Genomic DNA, 20,886 nt, shown 5'->3' with positions numbered 1-20,886 from the left:
ATTTGTTTAGAACAAGATAAATAACTAGAAACATAAAACATATGAGCACCCATGAAGGTCCGTACAGTGTTTCTCAAAGCTATGCCCCTCAACGCTTAAACAAATACCACAAAAGAGGTGACAAAGATTTTGGGAAATGTGAGCAGAAACATCACGATTTCCTAAAAGATAAGAAAATGAAACATACGACCACACAAATACAACCAGAATTTCCCCCAAATTGATTCCAGAATAAAGACAAAAGCAACCCCCTAAAGACTTTGAGTAGGAACCTCAGTCTGTGCTGCGCATGATTTTTAAAAAAAGAAAGGGAATACATTTGAAAATTAAAGATACGACCACCCATATAGGGACATCATCATTCCCAGTTATTCTATTGATTCCAAATAAAAATAAAAAAACAACACTCTAATCACTTAAAGGTGGGGTAGGTCATTTTGGAGAAACCGGCTCGAGTGCGCTAGAATTTGAAAATACACAACCGGAACAAATCTGCCACTTCCTTACAGAGCCCCTCCTCCAACACACACGAACGCGCACATGACCAATGAGGGCACGAGATAAGTTTGTGCACAGATGGAAGGCTGACAGGCAGGTAGGCCGTCCAGTTATTTTAGCCGGGCCGGCTCAAATGATTGGTCGAGCTTTTTACAGTACTACGGCTTCCACAGATGACATTTTTTGATGGATTTTTTGTCAAATCACTTCAGATATTCATTGCTATCGGGATGTTAAGAGCATTCCATAGAATATAACAAAAAGTGTATCTCGAGCCGGTTTCTCAAACTTACCTACCCCACCTTTAAATGCCAAATAAACACCATCAAAAGCGTTCAGAAAATATATTTAAAAAGATACCAAGTGTGTCTAATACAATTCTAATGAGCACGATTTGTTAAAATACTAAAAAATTTAGAATATAATCTATACTATACCGCACGCAAATACCCAAAAGTGATTCTATTGAGTGACAAAGCTTTCAGAAAAGGTTTTTTTAAAATCCTGAGTGTGTCTATGAGAAGATTAAGAGCAAACACATCAATTTCCAGTTGCATGATTTGCTAAACAAAGGAGCGAAAAATTGAAAATAAAAACAGATGACCACTCACAAAAGACCGTTACAATAACATTTCTCCCCAAAGTTATCCTATTGATTCCACTCTTAGTCAAACAATAGCCCAATAATTTCTTAGCAAATAATCACATTGCATTCAGAGAGGCAAATTAAAGTGTCTTTTTGTTGTGTGTAAAAAGATCAATGGGCTCTATCGTGTCGTATTTCTATCACACAGGGAGAAAGAATTGAACGGAGACAAGATAAAAGCCTCCAGTGTACCGAGAAATCAAAACTCACTTAAGATGTCAATAGTGTCACAGTGAAGCGACGCCTGCATCGGAAAACAAATCCATATCCATACTTTACCAATCAGTTAATTTCATTAGGGCATTCAATGCCTTTTACTGATGGGACAGCACATTGTGTGCAAACAAAGCAAAGGTCACAAATGTAATGTTGATGTGACAGATTGTACCGCAGTGTGACCAACTGTCTGCACTCAGTGTTTGAACCACTTATCCTGGATACCAGTGCATTTACTTAAATAGAGTACTTTTTTATGTATTTGTACTCAGGGATGGGTGGTTTCAACTTTTAAAATGTAATCCGTTACAATTACAAGCTACCTGGTAAAAAAAAAAAGTAATCAGTAACCTTAGTTTAAGTGTCACAATATAAAAGTAACCGGATTACTTTCCGTTATGTTTGGACTTCAAATGCGATGCAAATAAATATCAATGCTTTTTAGATACTTAGATGTATTTTGTGAGACATCGGAACAATGTAGCCTTAGAAAAGAAGAAGCCAAGATATTTAGGATCAAAAACGTTAATGATATGTAGAGTAGTAGTTTGAAAAATGTTGTTTTATGGATTAAAAGCAAACACAGTATTTGTTTTGATACTGCCTTAAAAATGATATTTAAAATAAAGAAAATTTTTTGGGTAACTGTCAGGGAATACAGTTACCCATTTTTTGTACCTGATTATGTAATACTAATCTTCCACACAGTATTGAGTCCACAGTGACCAGATAAAATACCAAAATGCTTTTTACGTGTATAAAATACAGATTATATAACAACCATAATAATATAATACTGTGATATAATCAATTCTGCTTGATGAGTACCTTTTGTTTTGATATGAAGTACATTTAGCTGATAGTGGTTGAAATTATTCTGAAATGGACCAGTAAGCAGATAGAAGTACATTTAGATACTTCTGTACTTTTACTTAAGTGACATTTTGAAATCAAGACTATAAGTGTAACGGAGTATTTTAGGGCCGAAGGATCTGAGTACTTCTTCCAACACTATGATACTAAATTCATTTACGTTTATTTTACAGCTCTTTGACATTTTCACACTGATTTTAAGTACCTTTCAGGCTCTCGTGTTGATCAGTTTCTGATGCTCTCGGTTCATGTCCAGAAGGAACGCATCACAACTTACGATTTCTTTAAGCAGCTGTGAGTGGAAATTGCTTTTTGGAGAGACATTTATGACCCCATTCAAAGGCGGACATCTGAAACACAGGAAGGAAGGAGCTGAGAAGAAGTGCCACACAGTTTGAAGAAGTCCATTTAAAACGCCTGCCACCTTTTGTGAAAGAAAAACTTGTAAACAAGGAAATAGTTAGTGTTTTTACGGCCAAGTTAATGATTTATCTATTATATTATTTTGTATTCAAATCTATACGGAAGAGGATTAGGGTCACGTGTAAAATATTTCTTTGAGTTTTGAGATTAAAGTCAGTTTTTTACTTTTCTCAGAAAAATTTTTTTTGACGTTTTTCTGAGAATTCTGACTTTAAACTCAGAAATTTGACTTTTATCTCAGAATTCTCATTAAAAAAAAATGATGATACAATTTAATCCCAGAATTGTGATTCTCAGCATAAAAACAAAATAAAAATGTTGTGATTTTTTTCTCAGAACTCTTATTTTAATCTCGGAATAATAATTTAAAAAAAGGAATTCACTCTTTGTCAAATCTCCAAAAAATCTTTCACATGTGGCCCTAATTCTCTTCCGTAAATCTTGGAATAAGGTGAAACATTCAATATTCCACCCATCAATACATACACTAACTACATTAGGAATGGCATGATTTTCCCAACTCCAAATATGCTGTAGATTAGAAGAAACTCTTAACTCACCCATGTCGTCACATGCAGAGCGGGAGAGGGGGGGGGGGGGGGGGGGGGAGGAAATGGGCTCTCCTCCTCAAGGGTGCTCAGGATTAGGGCCTGGAAGTCTGTTAGATAATAGATCAAAGAGATACACCGGAGACCACTTCTTGCTTTTCCCACATACATCTCATCCCCATAATAGAATCTCAGGAGCTTTTTTTAGGAATTCCACCTGAAGATCAGACGACAACACTTTGGTCCTGGAATCAAACACAGCGTTGAAAAGGGTCAGCACTGACACCCTGGATCATTAGAATATAAATGCAGGTAGTGACAATGCAAGAGCATAACTTATCCCAGTTCACATGAGAAAAAAGGTCCTCTCTATGAATAGGTTACATTTTTCACCACCCACTTGCTTCATGTCCCTGAAAAAGTAAAGGAATTTTTACTTCAATCAGTTGAGAGTATCTTCTGTCACTGCAAGATTCAAGATGTTCTTTTTCTAAATTTAGAAATATGGTAATTTATCGTACACGTAGGATTTAAATAGATATAGAAGTCATTCTTCATTCAGTTTTCAGATGGTATTTCAGTAAAGTAAAATAGAACAATTGACAAATATTCCATAAAAAGTCCTGCATTCAAAACATTACTGAACAATATAACAGTATGATCACTAAAGTATACAATGCTTAAAATAAAAGTACGATGTTGTATCAGAATGGGCATTTGGCTGACATTTTACATGATTACTATTAATGCTACGTTTTCATGTAGGCCTAAACTGTATTCTGACGTTGAAGTTAAGCAAAAGGGAGCTAATCTTTAATATCTTTGGTACATTCATCTGCAACAGCTTATAACTTCGTATTAACTGATTATATAAATTGTATGTTAAATGTTAAGAGTAAAACATTCAGGAAAATATTCCTCTAATCTTCCAAAGTTAGATGAGAATAGCCCACTCTTTGCTTCATATCTGAAAAGCTACAACCAGTAGCAAGTTAGCTTAGCTTAGACTGCTAACAGCTAGCATGCTTTGTCCAAAGGGAAATCAGCCTACCAGCACCTCTAAAGCTTAGCAGTGAACACAAATGAACATGTGTGTAAGTTTCACTTTTCTCTACAGGCCTCAGCTTTAGATTTAACAAAAAAAAATATAAGAGTGATATCCATTCTCCCATCTATGTCTTGACAGAACTGGCTCCGGTAATGGTACAAATCTCAACCTGTCGTACAATGGACAGCTTCCCCCCACATCTATGTATATACTCGCATTTTAGACTCTGTTACTAACTGGATATCTGTAGTCTTGGTATGTCTTAAATGTCCGGTTAGGATGTATTATAACGAAATCTAAAATGAAAATTGTAAATAAGCCATCTGTATGTAAAAAACCACCTGTATGTAAATTGTAAATAAGCCATCTGTATGTCAAATATGTCTTATATGTCTTAAATGATATGATGAATTGGAAATGGGGGACCCTGATGTAAACAAGAAGAAAGTCTTTCTCTGGTCTGCATCCCCTTAGCAATTGTATGTTTTGAGCTGTACTGTACTGTACCCAATATACAAGCTGTTAATACACTTTTCAATCAATCAATCAAAAAACAGGTATTTCTGAAAATGACGAACTATTCCTCCTTTATATTCAACTAGTGGCCATATCTGTCAGTAGCATTTAGGGAAAGGATCAATAATGCCAACATAAATGTAATAAAATGTAAGAAGCATTGAAAAGGTAGACATCTAGAATATAAACTCAAAGAAAAAATAAATGGAGCTGAAAAAAAGGCATCAACAGGTAAAATATACACATTTTAACAGGGTTAAATGGTGGTTAACACCACACCGTCGCCATGAACAGGGTATGGTCTTCATATTGTTTTGTGAAATAGGCCTACCATTTCCTTTTCCGGGAGAAGTCAGTTCCCCTTGTGCGACACAAAGCGACTGCGCAGTGAGACTTCAGATGTGCAGTCGTCCATCAAATAACTTCATCTGAGTATGTGGCTACGCTGAGTCTGCATCTGACGAGCCATTAGTGCTGAGGGACGAGAAACAAATCAATGTCATCTGTCCAGAGAGACTGTTATTCAGGTGCAGCCTTCAATCTCTGCTCATACTAAGTGCTGAAGTCTGAATGTAAAAATGGCCACAATTATAGATAGCCACAAGCAAAACAGGCACTTTATTGAAAAATCTATCAAGAGAGCAACTTGACTTTTAAACGTAAGACCTTGATTTGCCATCTGATGTTTTCTCCAAATCTACTTTATAGATTCAGAATGAAAGAGAAAAAAGACTACACACGTATACAGAATAATTTAGAGTCAATACAACACTCAATATCAGAGTAAACCTCACTTGTAGCACTCTACTGCCACCTAGTGGACAAAACAGAGACATCCATCAAAGACATTCATTCAAATTCAAGTTGTGTCCATTTGATTCAGGCTTTATTCTTCTTTAGATTGCCTAACATTAAACTTCGTCTTAAAAAAAACTAATAACATTGAAATAAGGTTTAGTTATATTTCGATGACTCCAATAATTCCCCTCCAACAAAGAATGTGTGAAAGTTTGTCCAAATGAATAACAAGGTTCCCACTTACGCTAAATTGTTCCTCTGTTGATATCTGATTAAAAAACATAACTGGCTATAACTTATGCTCTAAATCCTCCCTTACATGTTGAATATGAACAGTCATAAAACCACTAACACAAATAGTCCCCCTCAATTTTGCACATTGACAGATTTAGACTGATGTTTACATATCTTAATGTACACACATAAGCTACCTATCATGTCAACTTTAAGAGAATGGATCAAACATGGTAATCATTTTAACATTTAACAACCAGCTAGCATGTGATGTGTTTAACTTGGGGGGGGGATTTTCACAACATTTCAACACTCATAACCAAGAGCAGACTGTTTTTAATGCCCCGTTTCCATAAACTACCATTTCAAAAAGGTATATAAATATGATTCTGAACATAACATAGCCTATTCAGGTGACAATGTTATTCATTTTGGGAAGCTGTGATCAATAGTTTAAAGTTAGTTTTCATCAAAAAGGAAAATAGGAGACCGTTATAGCGCAATAAGTTTCGGATACATTTTCTCCAGTTTTTTTCAGGACGTGTGGGAACCCTGATACACTTTTTATCCTCAGAAGTGATTCAGTGTTACACATGATGACATTTTGGATTGAACTACTGCGCTACGACAACATTTAAGTTATTCTAAAAGCTGAAATAATGAAGTCCAAATTCAGCATTATTGTTACTTAAGTGATTGATGATAAAATAGCTAGAAACAAAAGCTGTTACTGTTAATGTCCCGTGACCTAAAGAGTTCTTACTGGCAAAGAAATAGCTTATAAGCAGTTAAAGTCTTCATAGTCTTAGAAAAAACTCCTCAGTGTGGGAGGCCTTCCAGCGTGTGTGTGTCTGAGTAAAGTGTGTGAGAAGAGAGCTGCTCTATAGTGCTCTGCTGAGGCTGAGCGGACACTATCATTGGGACGCCGTGGATCACAACGTTCTGTCCTCCCAGGCTGATGTCCGGCACCAGTAACGCACCCTCCTCACAGTGTAAGGCACTCTCCGCCACCTTAACTGCTGGATCACACACCAACGTGGATGGAGTTGTAGTCGTCACCATGGCGGGTATCCCCTCTGTCACCACGGTTACCTCGGTGCCGCCCTCCTGGATTAAAGCGTTGAGGCCCTCCAGCTCCGAGCAGGTGGTGATGAAAGTCTGCGAGCTAATGGGGTCCTGAGCGCTGAGGGCGGTGTGCAGCAGCGCCTGGTGCAGCGGGTCGTTGGTCGTCAGCAGGACCGTCTGGGGCTCGAGGGTGGTCTCCGAGGGCACCCCGAGAGGTTGCATAGGCGTGAGCAAGTTGACCTGATGGATCATGGAGTTCACAACCATGTCCTGGCTCTCCGGGCTTAGAAGCACCATTTTATGCTGACTCTCCACAGCAGCTGGGATTAAGGAGTTCTCTTGACTCATAGGGTGGGATACAATGATTTTGAGCTGTGCACTGCTGTAAGGAGAGTCAATGTGGGAGTTGCTGTGTACCGTTGTTTCAGTTTGGGTGGGGAGCTGCAGCTGCATCACACTCTGAGCGTCTCTGTGCTGCTTCTTGTGGCTCCGCAGGGAGTCTTCCCTCACGAAGGAAGCGTCACACGAGTCACAGCAGAAAGCTCGAGCCGCTTCCAGTTTAGCCCGGTACCTGGAGCCGATTGGATTTGGAGAATCAGCTCCAGTTTTCCCTCCTCCTCCTCCTCGAACACCTTTCCCACTGCTTCCTTTCTCAGGTTTGTCCGAGTGGCACTTCTTCTTGTGGATGACCAGGTTGCTGCGCTGCTTGGTGGCGAAGCTGCAGAAGTCACATTTAAAAGGCCGCTCGTCTGAGTGGATCCTCTCGTGGACTTTGAGTGCCCCCTTGCTGGTGCAGGAGTAAGAGCACTTGGAACACTGGATGGGCTGAATGGGCTGGTGCTCTCGCGAGTGTTGCCGCAGAGCGTTCTTGCTGGCACACTGGAAATCACAGTGGCCGCAGTGGAAGGAGTTCTCGGTGCCGTGTTTGATCTGAATGTGAGATTTCAGGTTGCCTTTCATGGCACAGCGATATTCACAAAAGTCACACTTGTAAGGTTTCTCGCCCGAGTGAATCCGGATGTGCCTCTTCAGGTCGGAGTTGATTTTGAACTTTGCATCGCACTGCTGGCACTGGAAAGGTGCATCCCCTTGGAAGGAAATCAAACAAATGATTCACAATGCAGTCTAAAACAAACTCTATATCATCCATCCCACAGTTTCTGTCTACCTACCCGTGTGTGAGCGGAGGTGTACGGTGAGCTGGCTGGAGTTGCGGCTGGCGTACGGACAGATCTGGCATTTGAAAGGCCGCTCGTCATAGTGGATCCGCAGGTGCTTCTTCAAACTGCTGCTGTCTGCTGCTGCGTAGGGACAGTGTTTACATTTGTGTGGCTTCTCGCCTGTGTGTGAGCGGCTGTGCATGTTGAGTTTGTCCCGCCGGCTGAAGCGCTTGTGGCACAGCTCACATTCAAAGGGCTTCTCACCTGGATGGAGGATGGAAAATTAAATGTGTGTCAATACCAGGTTTAAGTTAAGAAAGGAGAATCACAAGTGCAAGGAAATGACATACCGGTGTGGGTTTTGAGGTGCCGCTCCATGTCTTTTTGTCCATACTGCGTCTTAAAAGTGCAACCTGTAAATCAACAGTAATAGAGTTTTTTACAAGGTGAGTGTAGCCTTTGCGTCAGTGGAAAGTTAATCTAAAAGTGTCATAAATAAATAACAGCTAATGACGTTGCAGGAAGTACTGTTTCCCCTGCTTGGCAGTCGAATAAGAAGGAATGTGTTACAGTCGTAAAGGGCAAGAGGCACCGACCTGAGAAACAGCAGCTGTGTCTCTTTGAAGTCAGGGAAGGTTTTAATTTTTTGGAAGGTGTTTTCTGTGCTTTGGTCAGGATCTTTTTGACACCTCTCATAACGCAGGTCTGGTAGGTTTCCTCGAAAACAAACTCAGCACTGGAATCTGTGGAGGAAATGAATATGAGAGCAGACTGTAAAGCAAATCTGGAAGCACATTATTGGCAACAAAACCAGATCAATATTATGTATTATACCTGTGAGAGGGGCTGCTGTAGTGATGGCTGTTGTGTCAGAGGTTGGTAAAGAGCATCCATTTCGTTTATGGGCAAGAAAAACATCGAAATTATTATACTGCTGCTTGCAGAAGCCACATATATGGATGTCTGGGCTCACCTCCACAACAACAGAATGTCCTGCAACGAAAACACAGATGCATTATATTTTAACCCTGCAACAACATGACTGCAATATTACAACGCAAAATCATGACTGGTGTAGTCTACTTGGTTAGAGGTCTTCTTCACAGCTGTTTTTATTTACCTTCGGTGTGGTATGTTGCCATTTTCGAGCTTGTTTTGCTGGAGATCAACTCATCTTCAATGCATTCACTACGTCCTCCATGATGTTAAACTGTACCGGCTAGAGTGGAGATGCAGACAGCCACTATTTGAACTTTCATCATACTTCAAAACGGATTAAATTCAGCGGTTTTGGAAATCAATGGCAAAAACAGTTTACTTCTCATCTAACAACAAAATAGGTTTTACGACATCCTACTGGGGATTTACGGCAGCGGGATAAGCATGTGTTCTGTCCGGGCTACGTCACATGATGCTTTTGTATATAATGGGAAAATCATTATTTCCCCCATGAGCAGGGAAAATAACATGATAAAAGTGGTGTTTTATATTGTTACACGATTCATTTCGTTACAATTACATGTTTTTAATAAATATATAGTTTTTCTCCTTAACTTTCTTCATGATTTTCACGTATTTATATTTGTGATTTGTAAAACGTAAAAAGACAATTGTAAGCCTCATGTTTTCCACGTTGTATTATGCCTATGCACATAAGCTGGATTCTGGTTGTCCTCATTATGAAAAAAAAAAATGCAAATGTATCCAATTCTTAGTTATATAAACAATTAAATCATGGAAGTAGGATATGTACAATTCTATTTACGAGTACCTGAACGCAGCATTCCCATTGTTGTGATAATTCGGGTTTAGCCGAAGTGTCACTTTAGTCCTGAAAATATTATTTCATTTTTCCAAAGAAGTACAGGAGACATACTTATATAAATCTTCAACATGTAAACAACATTTTGCTCGGAGTGAGAGACATTTGACAGTCTTTTCTGGACATTGCAGGGTTTCTTCGTTTCTAAAAAGCCTGCAAGTTACCTTTAAGTTTACGTTACTGCCACCTGTCGTATTGGAAGTCGAATGAAAAAAGGCCCACAACGGCCTCGCTACCATGCAAAAAAATTTGTTTGATGGACAATATAAATAATAGTTAATACTTACCGACCTTGTCGTAGAAGTCCAATGTTATACAACTAAATTGTTTACAGAGTAACTGCAACGTTTGCACATTTCAGTAAATAGCCTTATCCTTTGCTGTGGCACCTGCAACGACTTAAAATAATATTTCTCGTGTGAGAAGGTAAGCTTTCAATTGCTGTTAAATATACACACACACTACCATTTTTCAAGTAAGGGCAATTTACTGGGTTGTTGGGGTGAGTGAATGAGAAAGCCTCTTTTTTTTTAATGCCAGAGCAGTCTTGCTAGTGTGAATAAGCCATGAAAGTGAGTGACACACAGCTCCATTTTCAGTGGCAGGTCCTTAACTGCCTGATTGCCACTGTGAAGCTCAGGAATTTCCTTACGCTGACTTTCCTGCATGGCAAAGGCACAGGACTGATTCCTTCCCTGCTGAAACAGCAAATCCTTGAGACACACACACACACACACACACACACACACACACACACACACACACACACACACACACACACACACACACACACCCCATGTAGTGTCTTTCAAGGCCTGCCCAAACGAATCTGACTAGTTGATTACTGCTGTCTCTGAATTTGATTCTGTCAGAATTGTCCCTGCAGATTTATATGAATGTATGGTAACAGTTGATGTCATATTAGTAAGAAAGTACTGTTTTCTTAGGGCATTTTCAAAATTGATGACTCGATCCAAATGGAAAAAAAAGACATGAAGAGGAGATAATTAAATAAATAACTTGATCTGACCGAGAAGTGTGCAAATCATAGGCACATAAATCCCCCCACAGTGTCAGTACAGCTAAATGTGCATCAAAGACCGCTTTCACATGTGACAACCAAATGACTTGGAGATGTGTTAATTAAAGAAAGACTTATGTCATGCTCCCAGTAGTGCAGCATGCTCCCTGCTTTGATGTAGACTTCCTTTTTTTTTTTACAATCAAAAGACTTGTAAATCTGGCTTTTCACTTTTCACTCTGGCAGCTTATGAGACTTATGAGCGAGGAGTTTAGTTGTGTCATTATTAAGTCTTATTTACGAGGAAACCCACTTAGTAACGTCCCTCTGCAGTAGGGCTGCAACTATCAAAAAGGACATTATTGATTATCATGGGAATTGAAGCCTTCAAACACTCCCTCTTAATGGCAGAGGAATACTATTTATTATATTTACTATAATGCACTGTTAATATTTATTTTCAATACTTATTAATACTGTATTTGTATTTATTTACTCTCTTATTTTCCTTTTGATGAAGGTTAGTTCTGAAGGCAAATACAAAATTAAATGAAAAAAAAAACATTATTTTAATTGCAAATCTATGTTTGTATCTGTCCTTTAATAAATAAATAAAATACATTATTAAAAACAGGTGAACAAATAAAACATCTTCACATTTGAATACTCAGAATGACAGAATTGACGCAATATTTGACAAAAATACAACTTAAATGATAAAAGAAATTATCAGGATTGCTGGCAATTATTCTCCTGTTGATTGACTAACTTGACTTATTATTCAAACCCTAATTTACAGCAACTGCAACCTCAATTCGTTGCCTCCATTTCATGCTGCTGACTGTATTTTCTCTCCACTTAAAGTGAACTCTGTCCTTTTTTTCAGAACAATAAGCTCTTTTTCATTTGTTGTACTCAGAAACAAAGTATCATTCTGACATCCTGCTGTGCCACGTCTAATTTGTAGCCTTGCTCCTTCTCCCCATTCATCGAGACGCCCAAGAATCCAGTGAGTGATGTAATGTCCCTCTTTTCCCCAATGAGACAAGGGCAACAATAGGGGGAGGGGGGGGGAGCGCCTCTGTCACATTATTTCCCCCCACAGAGGCACGCCAGCTGCTTACAGTTGCTTAATGGCTACGAGCTGTCACAAGGCATCACAGCCCGCTGCCACACAGGAGCGGCAGATGCTTTAATTGCACAATGACTTGTAGGTTGTCAACAGCAATTATACCAGGCTTCCACCTGAGGGCACCCAAAGAACACCGTCTACTCACTTCACTGGCAAAACACAGGCCTCAGAAGCCTGAGAACCTGATCTGAGTGTCCAGACAAGAGGAGCAGACACATTCTCTTCTTTAGCTTAAAGGTGACCTATCATGCAAAATGCACTTTTGTACGTCTTTTATACATGAATATGTGTCCCCGGTGTTCCAGGGAACTCACCAAGTGTCAGAAAACACAACCCTCTCTATTTTCCTCCATACCTAAATCTCTTAAAAAGGGCCGGAAGGGATCTGATACAGACTGATCCAGATCTGAACACTTCTCTAGCGTCAACGAAGTGGCGCTACGGCTATTGGGCCAACTCCACCAATCAGGAGGAGACAGCCACGGACATTGCCGTTCGAAAGCGCTGGAGACGCTGTAGTACATATGCCAGGCCTGTAGATGGTGCTGTTCTCACTGAATCAGCCCATGCAAAGACAGTGTTAAATTGAGCGAAATGAGGAATGGCTAAAATGCATGATCTGTTTGGTATTTTGAAAAATAAAAAGTATAAATATGCCTTCTATAGGTATGGTCCTACACTATATTATTCAAATATAGCATGATAGGTCCACTTTAATGGTTTCTCCATGTGCCGCAACAACCAGGATCGTCAGAAAGCAGGCTCAGGACCCCAAAATCATATTTAGACATAAAATATTTATCTAGCTTTGTCACCTTAGGGCCCGCTGCTCACCGTGTGCTGCGGCAGGTCGTGGTGTGCAGAGTTTGAGTAATTTTGCTCATTATTAATTCATGTCATCTTTTCTCCTTTTGCGATTCAGGGGAGGCTCATTCCCCATCGCCAGCCCTGAGACTATTATCATTAACAGGAGGCAAATCAAATGGTGAGTTCAAAGCTATGCTGCAACATACTTCAGCTCACAGTTGTTCAGATAAGTTTGATTTATATGTTCTGAGAAAATGTGCTTCGATATCCTGTTTATTCTATTAATAGACAGGATGGAAATTACAATCAACAACTGAGAAACACTCATAGCGACCTTCTGTTTATGTCATGTCAAATCGAATGGGTAAAAGATGTCCCGTGTTTGTGTCGAGCCATAAGACAAATTATACACACATGTATGAATTCCTTTGGTCAACAGCTGCCATCCCAGCGTCAGATAAAACAGAGCCAAAGTCTGGGAAGCATCACATGCCTCCAACACTTCATCATATAAAAAGACACACACACACACACACACACACACACACGCACACACACACACACACACACACACACACACACACACACACACACACACACACACACACACACACACACACACACACACACACACACACACACACACACACACACACACACACACACACACACACACACACACACACACACACACACACACACACACACACACACGAGCAAGTGCAGCAGTGCCACACACAAAAGGCGCACATGCTCACACGCAAAACCAGCGCTGGGCTCTTTGTATCTGCCAACTGATGCAGATGATAGGGCTGCAGTTGAGCCACAGACTACAGGGTACATGTGGCTCCAGAGACAATAGCCGGCCAAAGAGGAGAACACACCATCCTGAGGAACAAGCTTAGATAGAAATGACGACACAATTACAACCATTTTATATAACCATGCGTACGATTTAAAAAAAAATGTGTTCTCTATTTGTTTCCTCTTGTGTTTATGTACGCATCATATGCACCAAAGCAAAATCCTTGAATGTGTAAACCTACTTGGCGAGAAACCAGATTCTGATTCTGATCAAGTTTGCAGATACAGAAGCTTGCACACATGTTCACTAAATCCTTTGGTTGTTAGAGGTAGAACAATTAGCTTTCTTAGCTGCTAAAAAGAGTGCATTTCTATGTAAACGTAGACAACAGCAGGCCAAAGCCTTAGGAGGAGAACATACCATCCTGAGGAACATATGTGGAAACAAATGACAACATGATGGCAACCATTTTATATAATTGTGTTTAAGACTTTGGGATATAGTTGTCCTCTTAATCTGTTTAAGTATGCATCATATGCACCAAAGCAGAATCCTTGAATGTGTAAATCTACTTGGCAATAAACCAGATTCTGAAACTTAAACATTTTGCTGATGCAGAAGCTTGCACAAATGTTGATATGGCCGAAGTTCCAGTTTAAATGTGATTTGTTAGAGTTGAAAAAAAGGGCTTTCTTGACTTTACTTGCTCTGAATTTTCAAGTATGTATTTGTCATTTGTCAGGTAAGTAAATCAAAAAGCCAAATGTTTTTTATGCCTGTGCAACATAGGCAGGCTTCTGGCTGTCCTTATTCTGAAAAAAGCATACATGTATCAAAGTATTTAGGTAAATGACCCAAGAGTTATAGGTATTAGATGTTTACAATGTATTTACGAGTACCTGACCAAAGTTTCTCGACCAAACTGAGGTATTTGTAGTGAAGTCTGCTGTGAGAAGAAGCAGCTTCGGTCAGTGTGTGTGTGTATTTTGCTGTAGTGTCAGCAGGGGGTGTCCAAAATCAGGCTAGAGAAAGAGACTGCGTGCGGGTTGGAAACGAGGCACTGCTCCACATTGTAGGAGCTGACATTTTGGAACCAGTGGGTCAGCAAAATGGAGAAGACACAGAGATGTATCAAACCCAGTGAGGCTTTTGATTACAGCATGTGGAATGTATTTCCTCTGGCAAAAGACGTTGTGTTTTCAGTCTTGTTGGTCTGATTTTCATCAGGATAGTGATACAACTAGAGGCCTGATTTGTATGAAACTTGGTGGAAGGGTGTATCATGTGCCAAGGAAGAACACATTAACATTTGGAGCGGATTGGTCTATCAATCAATTACGATTGCTGGGAAGAAGGGGCGGGACTATAAAGGATGACACATACTCACAACAAGTTGATTGTGGTGAAATGCCATTATTCAGATAATCATTAATATGCTAACATGATGACCTGACAAGCATTGTTGCACGCTATCATGGTAGAAGAGTGAAAAAGAATACAGGTATTTTGTTCAGAAGTATTATCAAATATTATCACCCAATTTTGCTATTTTTATTTCTTTATTTATGCAGAGGGGGAACTCATACTTATGATCACACATTCAGGTTGTTTTAAATGTTTCTTTTTCACTTTAAAATGATTTTTCACTTTTATAGCATTATGAATAAGTGTTGAGATAGATTCCAGTATCTACTTTATTGCCATTTTAAAGTGTTTCAAGCATATTTTTACTGGGAAAATATCGTCAATCGTAATTAATGTTGCCGCTGCAATCCTTGCCTAAACTTGGAAGTGAGAATTAGCTTTATTGAACAAGCAGGTTCCATGTGTCCTTTCCCCTCTCAAGTAGAGCAGAATCCACAGACAGAATATTTATGGTTAAGATGGATCGACAGAGCTAAATCTAAACAAAATATGTGTGCATGTGTGCGAGCGCGACGTGTGAATCTGTGTTGTCAATGATGTCCTGATGGAGGAGGGAATCTTGATAGTTAGACGGATAACAATGAGGGTGGCTTATTCATGCCCTGCACACACACACACACACACACACACACACACACACACACACACACCTGCATACACACACTGGTGGATACACACAGGGCATCATCATCGTCACAGAGGGAGAAAGGCTCATAATTGGACAGAGGTGTCTGTAGATAATGAAGCCAGACCTCACACCTGCCAAACCTTGGGGATTTCACTTGACTGGCCACTTAAATCTTCCTCACTCTGCGGGTCTGGAGGGCAAGAGAGTGAGTAAGGAACTAATGGAAAAAAAGCATGCGCTACAGGGAGGATCCCTGTCAGCATGAGTGTAGTGTCCCCCCCCCCCCCGCACGCACACACACACACACACACACACACACACACACACACACACACACACACACACACACACCCGAGCAAACTCAGCCCCCACAGCTCGTTCCATACAGCACCTACCTCACGTCACTTCATTGTAAATCCTCTGGTGTCAAGGATTTCAGACGGAAATGGGGAAATGCTGCACCAGCTATTTTGTTTCAAACTCTCAAAACACTCGCTTCTCCCGAGTTGTCTTTGGTGACAGCGTTGTGTGCGGGAAGCGTATTGTGCCAGCTTTTAGCGGGGTGTCATTCGAGGGGCTGAAAGGGAAATCAGATAGACGCTCCAGCGGAGAAATACTTCTACATGGAAAGTTTACCTGACAGTCATCAGTGAAGGCGTGACACTGTATCAGTGCTATAGCAAAAAGCTACACCAATTAGGGATTTGGGTTTACCCTGACTAAATCTTAACAATTCATGAGAAACAAAATGGAATTTGAATACGTCTTTCTTCGTGACTTGATCCATAAGTGAGGCTCTGGAATGATTGTCAAAGGTAGACTATAGATATAGCACTAAAATAGTTGTTATTCTTTAAATACACACACAGCAGTGAAATGCAGCAGGGGGCTATCACTCTTTGTTAGCTTGTCATGAAGTCAGCCATGTCAGCTTTTACATACACCGTTGTGTCTGCTGTCAAAAGGTTGTAGTGGTAAACGGTAGGAATCAATAAGTTTGTAGTGCTAACGGACAAACATGGAGACTGGTAGCTTTCCTTGTGGGTTAGCTGTATCCAGATAGCCGTTGTGTATCTGTCATATTTTATTCTTCATTGGATAAAAAGTATAAACACTCGCTTGTCAGACTCTGTTGCCTTCTGGGAGTTGTTTTGTGCCTCTACTGCTACCTAAAGTCTTTCCAAAGATTTGACTTTTGGGCTCAACAAGGTTACTAAGAACATCAATCATATTTCTCACTTTTTAGAAATACTGATTCAGAGACAATAGTTGTTCCTGATGGAGATCCTTACGCACACATCTGTATATGCTGCAGCAGCACACAGTCACTCAGAGAGGTTCTTAGGTGTCTGAGAAACTGCATACAATGCTTTCAAGACGGCTGATTTATAGCAGGATAATGACAGAACTGCACAATATTCAATAGAGTGGTGCAGGAATGAGTCCTAAAAGTTGGAAATGAGTTAGCACTTTACAACTTCAGGTTTCTTTGTCTCAAATCAATCTTTTTTAAAAGTGTTTTTGCTTAGATGCCTAAAACGGCAGCTAACAAGTCACTTAACGAGCCTATTAAATGCCATCACGCCAAACATTAGCTGCCTTTTAGCTTAGTGGTGGTGATGGGAAATCATGCCACGTGAACTAGTTTGACTATAGACCTATACACACATGCTTTTCCAAACATTTGGACTACCTATGTTGTAAATGTATTATCTCTTCGATTTACACACGGCATCTATTGCACGTCTGTCTGTCCTGGGAGAGGGATCCCTCCTCTGTTGCTCTCCCTGAGGTTTCTCCCATGTTCCCCTTTAATCTGTGGGTTTTCTCCGGAAGTGTTTCCTTGTACAATGTGAGGGTCTAAGGACAGAGGGTGCCGTATTGTCATACTGATATTCTGTACAAACTGTGAAGTCCACTGAGACAAATGTAACATTTGTGATATTGTGCTATGTAAATAAACATTGATTGATTGATTGATTGATTGATTGATTGATTGATTGATTGATTGATAGCCTTACGTTAGCTTTTTACTTGTGCTGATTGCAGTCACACTTCAAAAGTGTTAAAAGTGGTGTTAAAGGTCCTTATCATACTGTTTTTCATCAATAGATTATAGGTCTCAGATATATACAACACATGTCTCTGAAGTGTTTGGCTCCAAATACCAAACAGATCATTGCAGCATCCCATAATCCCCTCTGTTTCAGCCCTGGTTCAAAAGTGCTGATTCTCTGTCTGTTACTTAAAGGCTGTTACACACCGAGCCGATTATCGGTGTCGATAGATGTCGGGCCGTAGATGAGCGTTGTGTCGCCCTACTCAGATTGATGTGTACTGCACCGTTGTGTCTTTTCGGCCGTGCCGACACCTTCCGCCGCCGATTCGACATGTCGAAAGAAATCACTCTGATTCGCTGTTCAGCTAGCGAATCAGTGCATGAGAAGCGAAACGGAAGTGAGGGACCCAAACAAACTATTAAGAAGGCAAATCTGAGATTTAATTTAACTCCAGCTCTCGACACAGGTTCAGGAAAGCCCCATGAGCTTCTCGTTGTAGAGTGAAAATGGAACGCACACGCTATTTGTTGTTTGTTTATATCACGCAGTCTGTTCTTCTTCTCTCGGTGTATCACGCAGTCTGTCTTCCGGTTGTTGCCTCTTGTGAATGATAAATACACACTACCGCCGCCTGCTGGTAAGGAGAGTTATTGCCACTCACGCATGCGCAGTTCGTACGTGCTCCTTGGCCGTCGTCTGAAGTCTTTGCGGTCTGTTCCAGTGCGACACATGGCCAAGACGCAGAAGACGTGAGGCGAAGTGAGCTGACGTTCCGTCGGGACGTGTTCTTTGGTGTCAGTTTGGTGTGTAAGAAGCTTTAGATGAAAATAAGGAGCCCCTCCCCACGCCCCTCTGAGAGATATTTGGTTAAAAAGAACACAATGGTGCTCTAGGAGGAGATTCAGGTGATAAGGGGGGGGGGGGGGGGGTTTACCTTGGTTGGTGATTGGCTAATGGTTACACAAGCCAAAAAATCGTTATAACATCATAAAGTGGTCAAAATCTGATCAGCTCATTTTCAGACAGGTTTTTATAGAAATGGATCAGGACAAAAAGAGAGAGAATCTTTTTTTCTCATACTTTCAGAATCTCTTTACACAGAGGGGACACATATTTATGCATAAAATACATGAAAAAGTGGATTTTGCATAATAGGTGACCTTTAATATGTGTAGATTATCATACTCAACTAAATGTGTATCATACTGTCAGTATCATAAACATATGTTTACCATTGATCATATTTTCTGAAAAATCCCATTGCTTGTTGAGGGACCCCGTGCGATTTTAACTCTACGGTCCGCCCACAGAAACACGTCATCACTGCACCACTCGATTGGGTGCAACATCTGAATTCAGAAATCATTGTTTTTCAACATGAAAGGAGCCAGAAAACCCTGTCCAGTGTAGTAATCCTGGATACTTTCAGTCTAATTTCCCAATGACCAGGCCAGGTGGGAAGGTAAATGAGCCCAGGTGGCTAACCGGGTCTGTTATACCCCGGAGGGAAACCTTGCAATCAACAGCAACACAACCTCCATGGTGATGGATAGTGTCACATGTCCTCCTCAGTGTCTCTGCTCTAAGTGCTGTGCATACTGCGCCGATGGCTCACATCATGCTCTACTGTGATAGATTATAGATAGACAGAAAGCTGTGTGAGCACCGCCAGATTTGGGAAATGTGGTGTAACCGTAGACCCTGGATCTAGTCGGCCCATCTTTTACCAGCTCAAACTGCCACAGGAAGACACTTTTAGTAGGTGGGCAATGTTTTCGCTAATGTGGATCTTCTTTCCAAATTGCGATGATAAGCAACGCTGAAATGCGCCCTGAAATGAAATCACACGGAAACCGAAAGCTTATCAAGATGAAACTGTGCAATAATACAAGAATTATCCATCACCATCCATCATGTATTTGTTTGCAGGAAACAGATTACATGGATCTTAATTGAAATATTATTTTACCTTCATTTGAATTATTTATGGGGTTGTTGACTAGATTCATACCTCAGAGATAGAACACATTATGTGATGCAAGAATGTGTGTGTGTATTTGCGAGCTTTTCTCATATATTATTCACAAAGTAGATTCTGAATATGGTCTAACGTAGCCATACGAAGCATATCAAAGGGCCTGTCTTTGATACAATTTATTTGAGATCCACTGGCCAGAGCCGAGCTGTCCATTGGCCGACCATTGCTAATGAGATCGGGGGGTAAAATTGAGAGTGGTGGGCTGGCTGTCATCCGCTAGGTGATGGTTTTAAGACTAAGCAGTGATACTTCATTAATTAACCTTCACATTCTATGTAGATCTGCTCATCAAGATGCAGTTAATTAAAGAAAGGTCATTCCAAGGGCTGCTGGGAAGCGGCATTATTACAATGGAGGGATGGCACTGCTTTGAGCGAGATAACACAGGGGAAGGGGAAGGGGGGGGGGGGTGCAGGGAGAAGGAGAAGGCGATCACCCAAACGCTAATAAAATGGCAGACCACTCGCCAAAGCCAGTTTCTGAACTCCAGACTGCAGAACACCTTAGTCGTAAAAAAAAAAGATATACGAGTTGTTTTTGTGTTTATTTCTGACATTCCCTTCTTTTTTTTTCTTTTTTTTAAGAAAGACACATTTCAAAAGCTTTAATGGAGAATGCCTCAGTAAAATATTCATTACTCTCAATCGACAGCATCTATCTTTTAGCATCTCGGTATAGTTTTTCTACTCTCCCTGCCAATTTCTTGGGTGAATTCTACTTTCTCTGACCTTGCTCAGTGTAGAGGAAAAGAAATTCCTTCTTGAGTAAATAAAAGGCCTGCCGGGTATAAAATAGTTATGCGTCATCTGTAAGTGAAATCCACTTCTGGGTGGTGACTTATTCATTTTGATTTCTGCCTATCTGTCTATAAATCTATCTTTGTCACCGCCTGGTAAAGCACAGCTCGAATATGTACCCATGATTTGGAAAGTGGATCAAATGTGTTTTGTCATAAGACTATATAAAAACGTCCCCATTAGGCTCTTATCAATCAGTAAGCGATAGTCTTGCATGCCTTTGTACTGACATAAGGACAGGGACAGTGCGAGAGTGTGAAATAATGTCTGTACTATTGCCTCTCAGCCAATCCCATAAGTGAGATCAGACTTAGTGTTACAAATGG

The 20,886-nt window shown here is 40.4% G+C and overlaps 2 protein-coding genes across 3 annotated transcripts in view; one reads left to right on the top strand and one right to left on the bottom strand.

Moving 5' to 3' along the window:
• Positions 1-5,960: 5,960 nt before the first annotated feature.
• zfp64 (zinc finger protein 64 homolog (mouse)) lies at positions 5,961-10,271 on the bottom strand. Of its 2 annotated transcripts, none has more exons than XM_079676974.1 (7): positions 10,135-10,271; positions 9,146-9,244; positions 8,860-9,018; positions 8,622-8,768; positions 8,376-8,438; positions 8,038-8,289; positions 5,961-7,953 (listed from the first exon to the last, which is right to left on the bottom strand). In XM_079676974.1, exons 2-7 carry the CDS (start codon positions 9,165-9,167, stop codon positions 6,620-6,622), a joined length of 1,977 nt encoding a protein of 658 aa, XP_079533100.1. In that variant the 5' UTR covers positions 9,168-9,244; positions 10,135-10,271; the 3' UTR covers positions 5,961-6,619. The 2 variants fall into 2 exon arrangements, with proteins under 2 accessions (XP_079533100.1, XP_079533101.1); XM_079676975.1 differs by lacking the exon at positions 10,135-10,271 and having other exon boundaries at positions 8,860-8,886; positions 8,999-9,018; positions 9,146-9,452.
• Positions 10,145-20,886, top strand: part of tshz2 (teashirt zinc finger homeobox 2) — a 115,101-nt gene continuing 104,359 nt past the window's right edge. Inside the window, exons 1-2 of the mRNA XM_079676972.1 lie at positions 10,145-10,273; positions 12,923-12,985. Of these exons, the coding sequence (XP_079533098.1) occupies positions 12,983-12,985 (3 nt within the window). The 5' untranslated portion in view covers positions 10,145-10,273; positions 12,923-12,982. The remainder of the gene's footprint in view (positions 10,274-12,922; positions 12,986-20,886) is intronic.

This window comes from Notothenia rossii (assembly GCF_949606895.1).
Source record: "Notothenia rossii genome assembly, chromosome: 4".
Lineage (NCBI taxonomy): Eukaryota > Metazoa > Chordata > Actinopteri > Perciformes > Nototheniidae > Notothenia > Notothenia rossii.
The sequence above is the reverse complement of the archived record's forward strand: the minus strand, read 5'-3'. Positions and strand labels throughout refer to the sequence as shown.

Coding starts and splice junctions, on each gene's coding strand:
- zfp64 (XM_079676974.1), bottom strand. CDS start 9,167: ATGGCAACATACCACACCGAAG. Junction 8,769..8,859: donor TACAGCAGCCCCTCTCACAG/GTATAATACATA, acceptor TTTCCTCCACAG/ATTCCAGTGCTGAGTTTGTT. Junction 7,954..8,037: donor ACACCTCCGCTCACACACGG/GTAGGTAGACAG, acceptor TTTCCTTCCAAG/GGGATGCACCTTTCCAGTGC.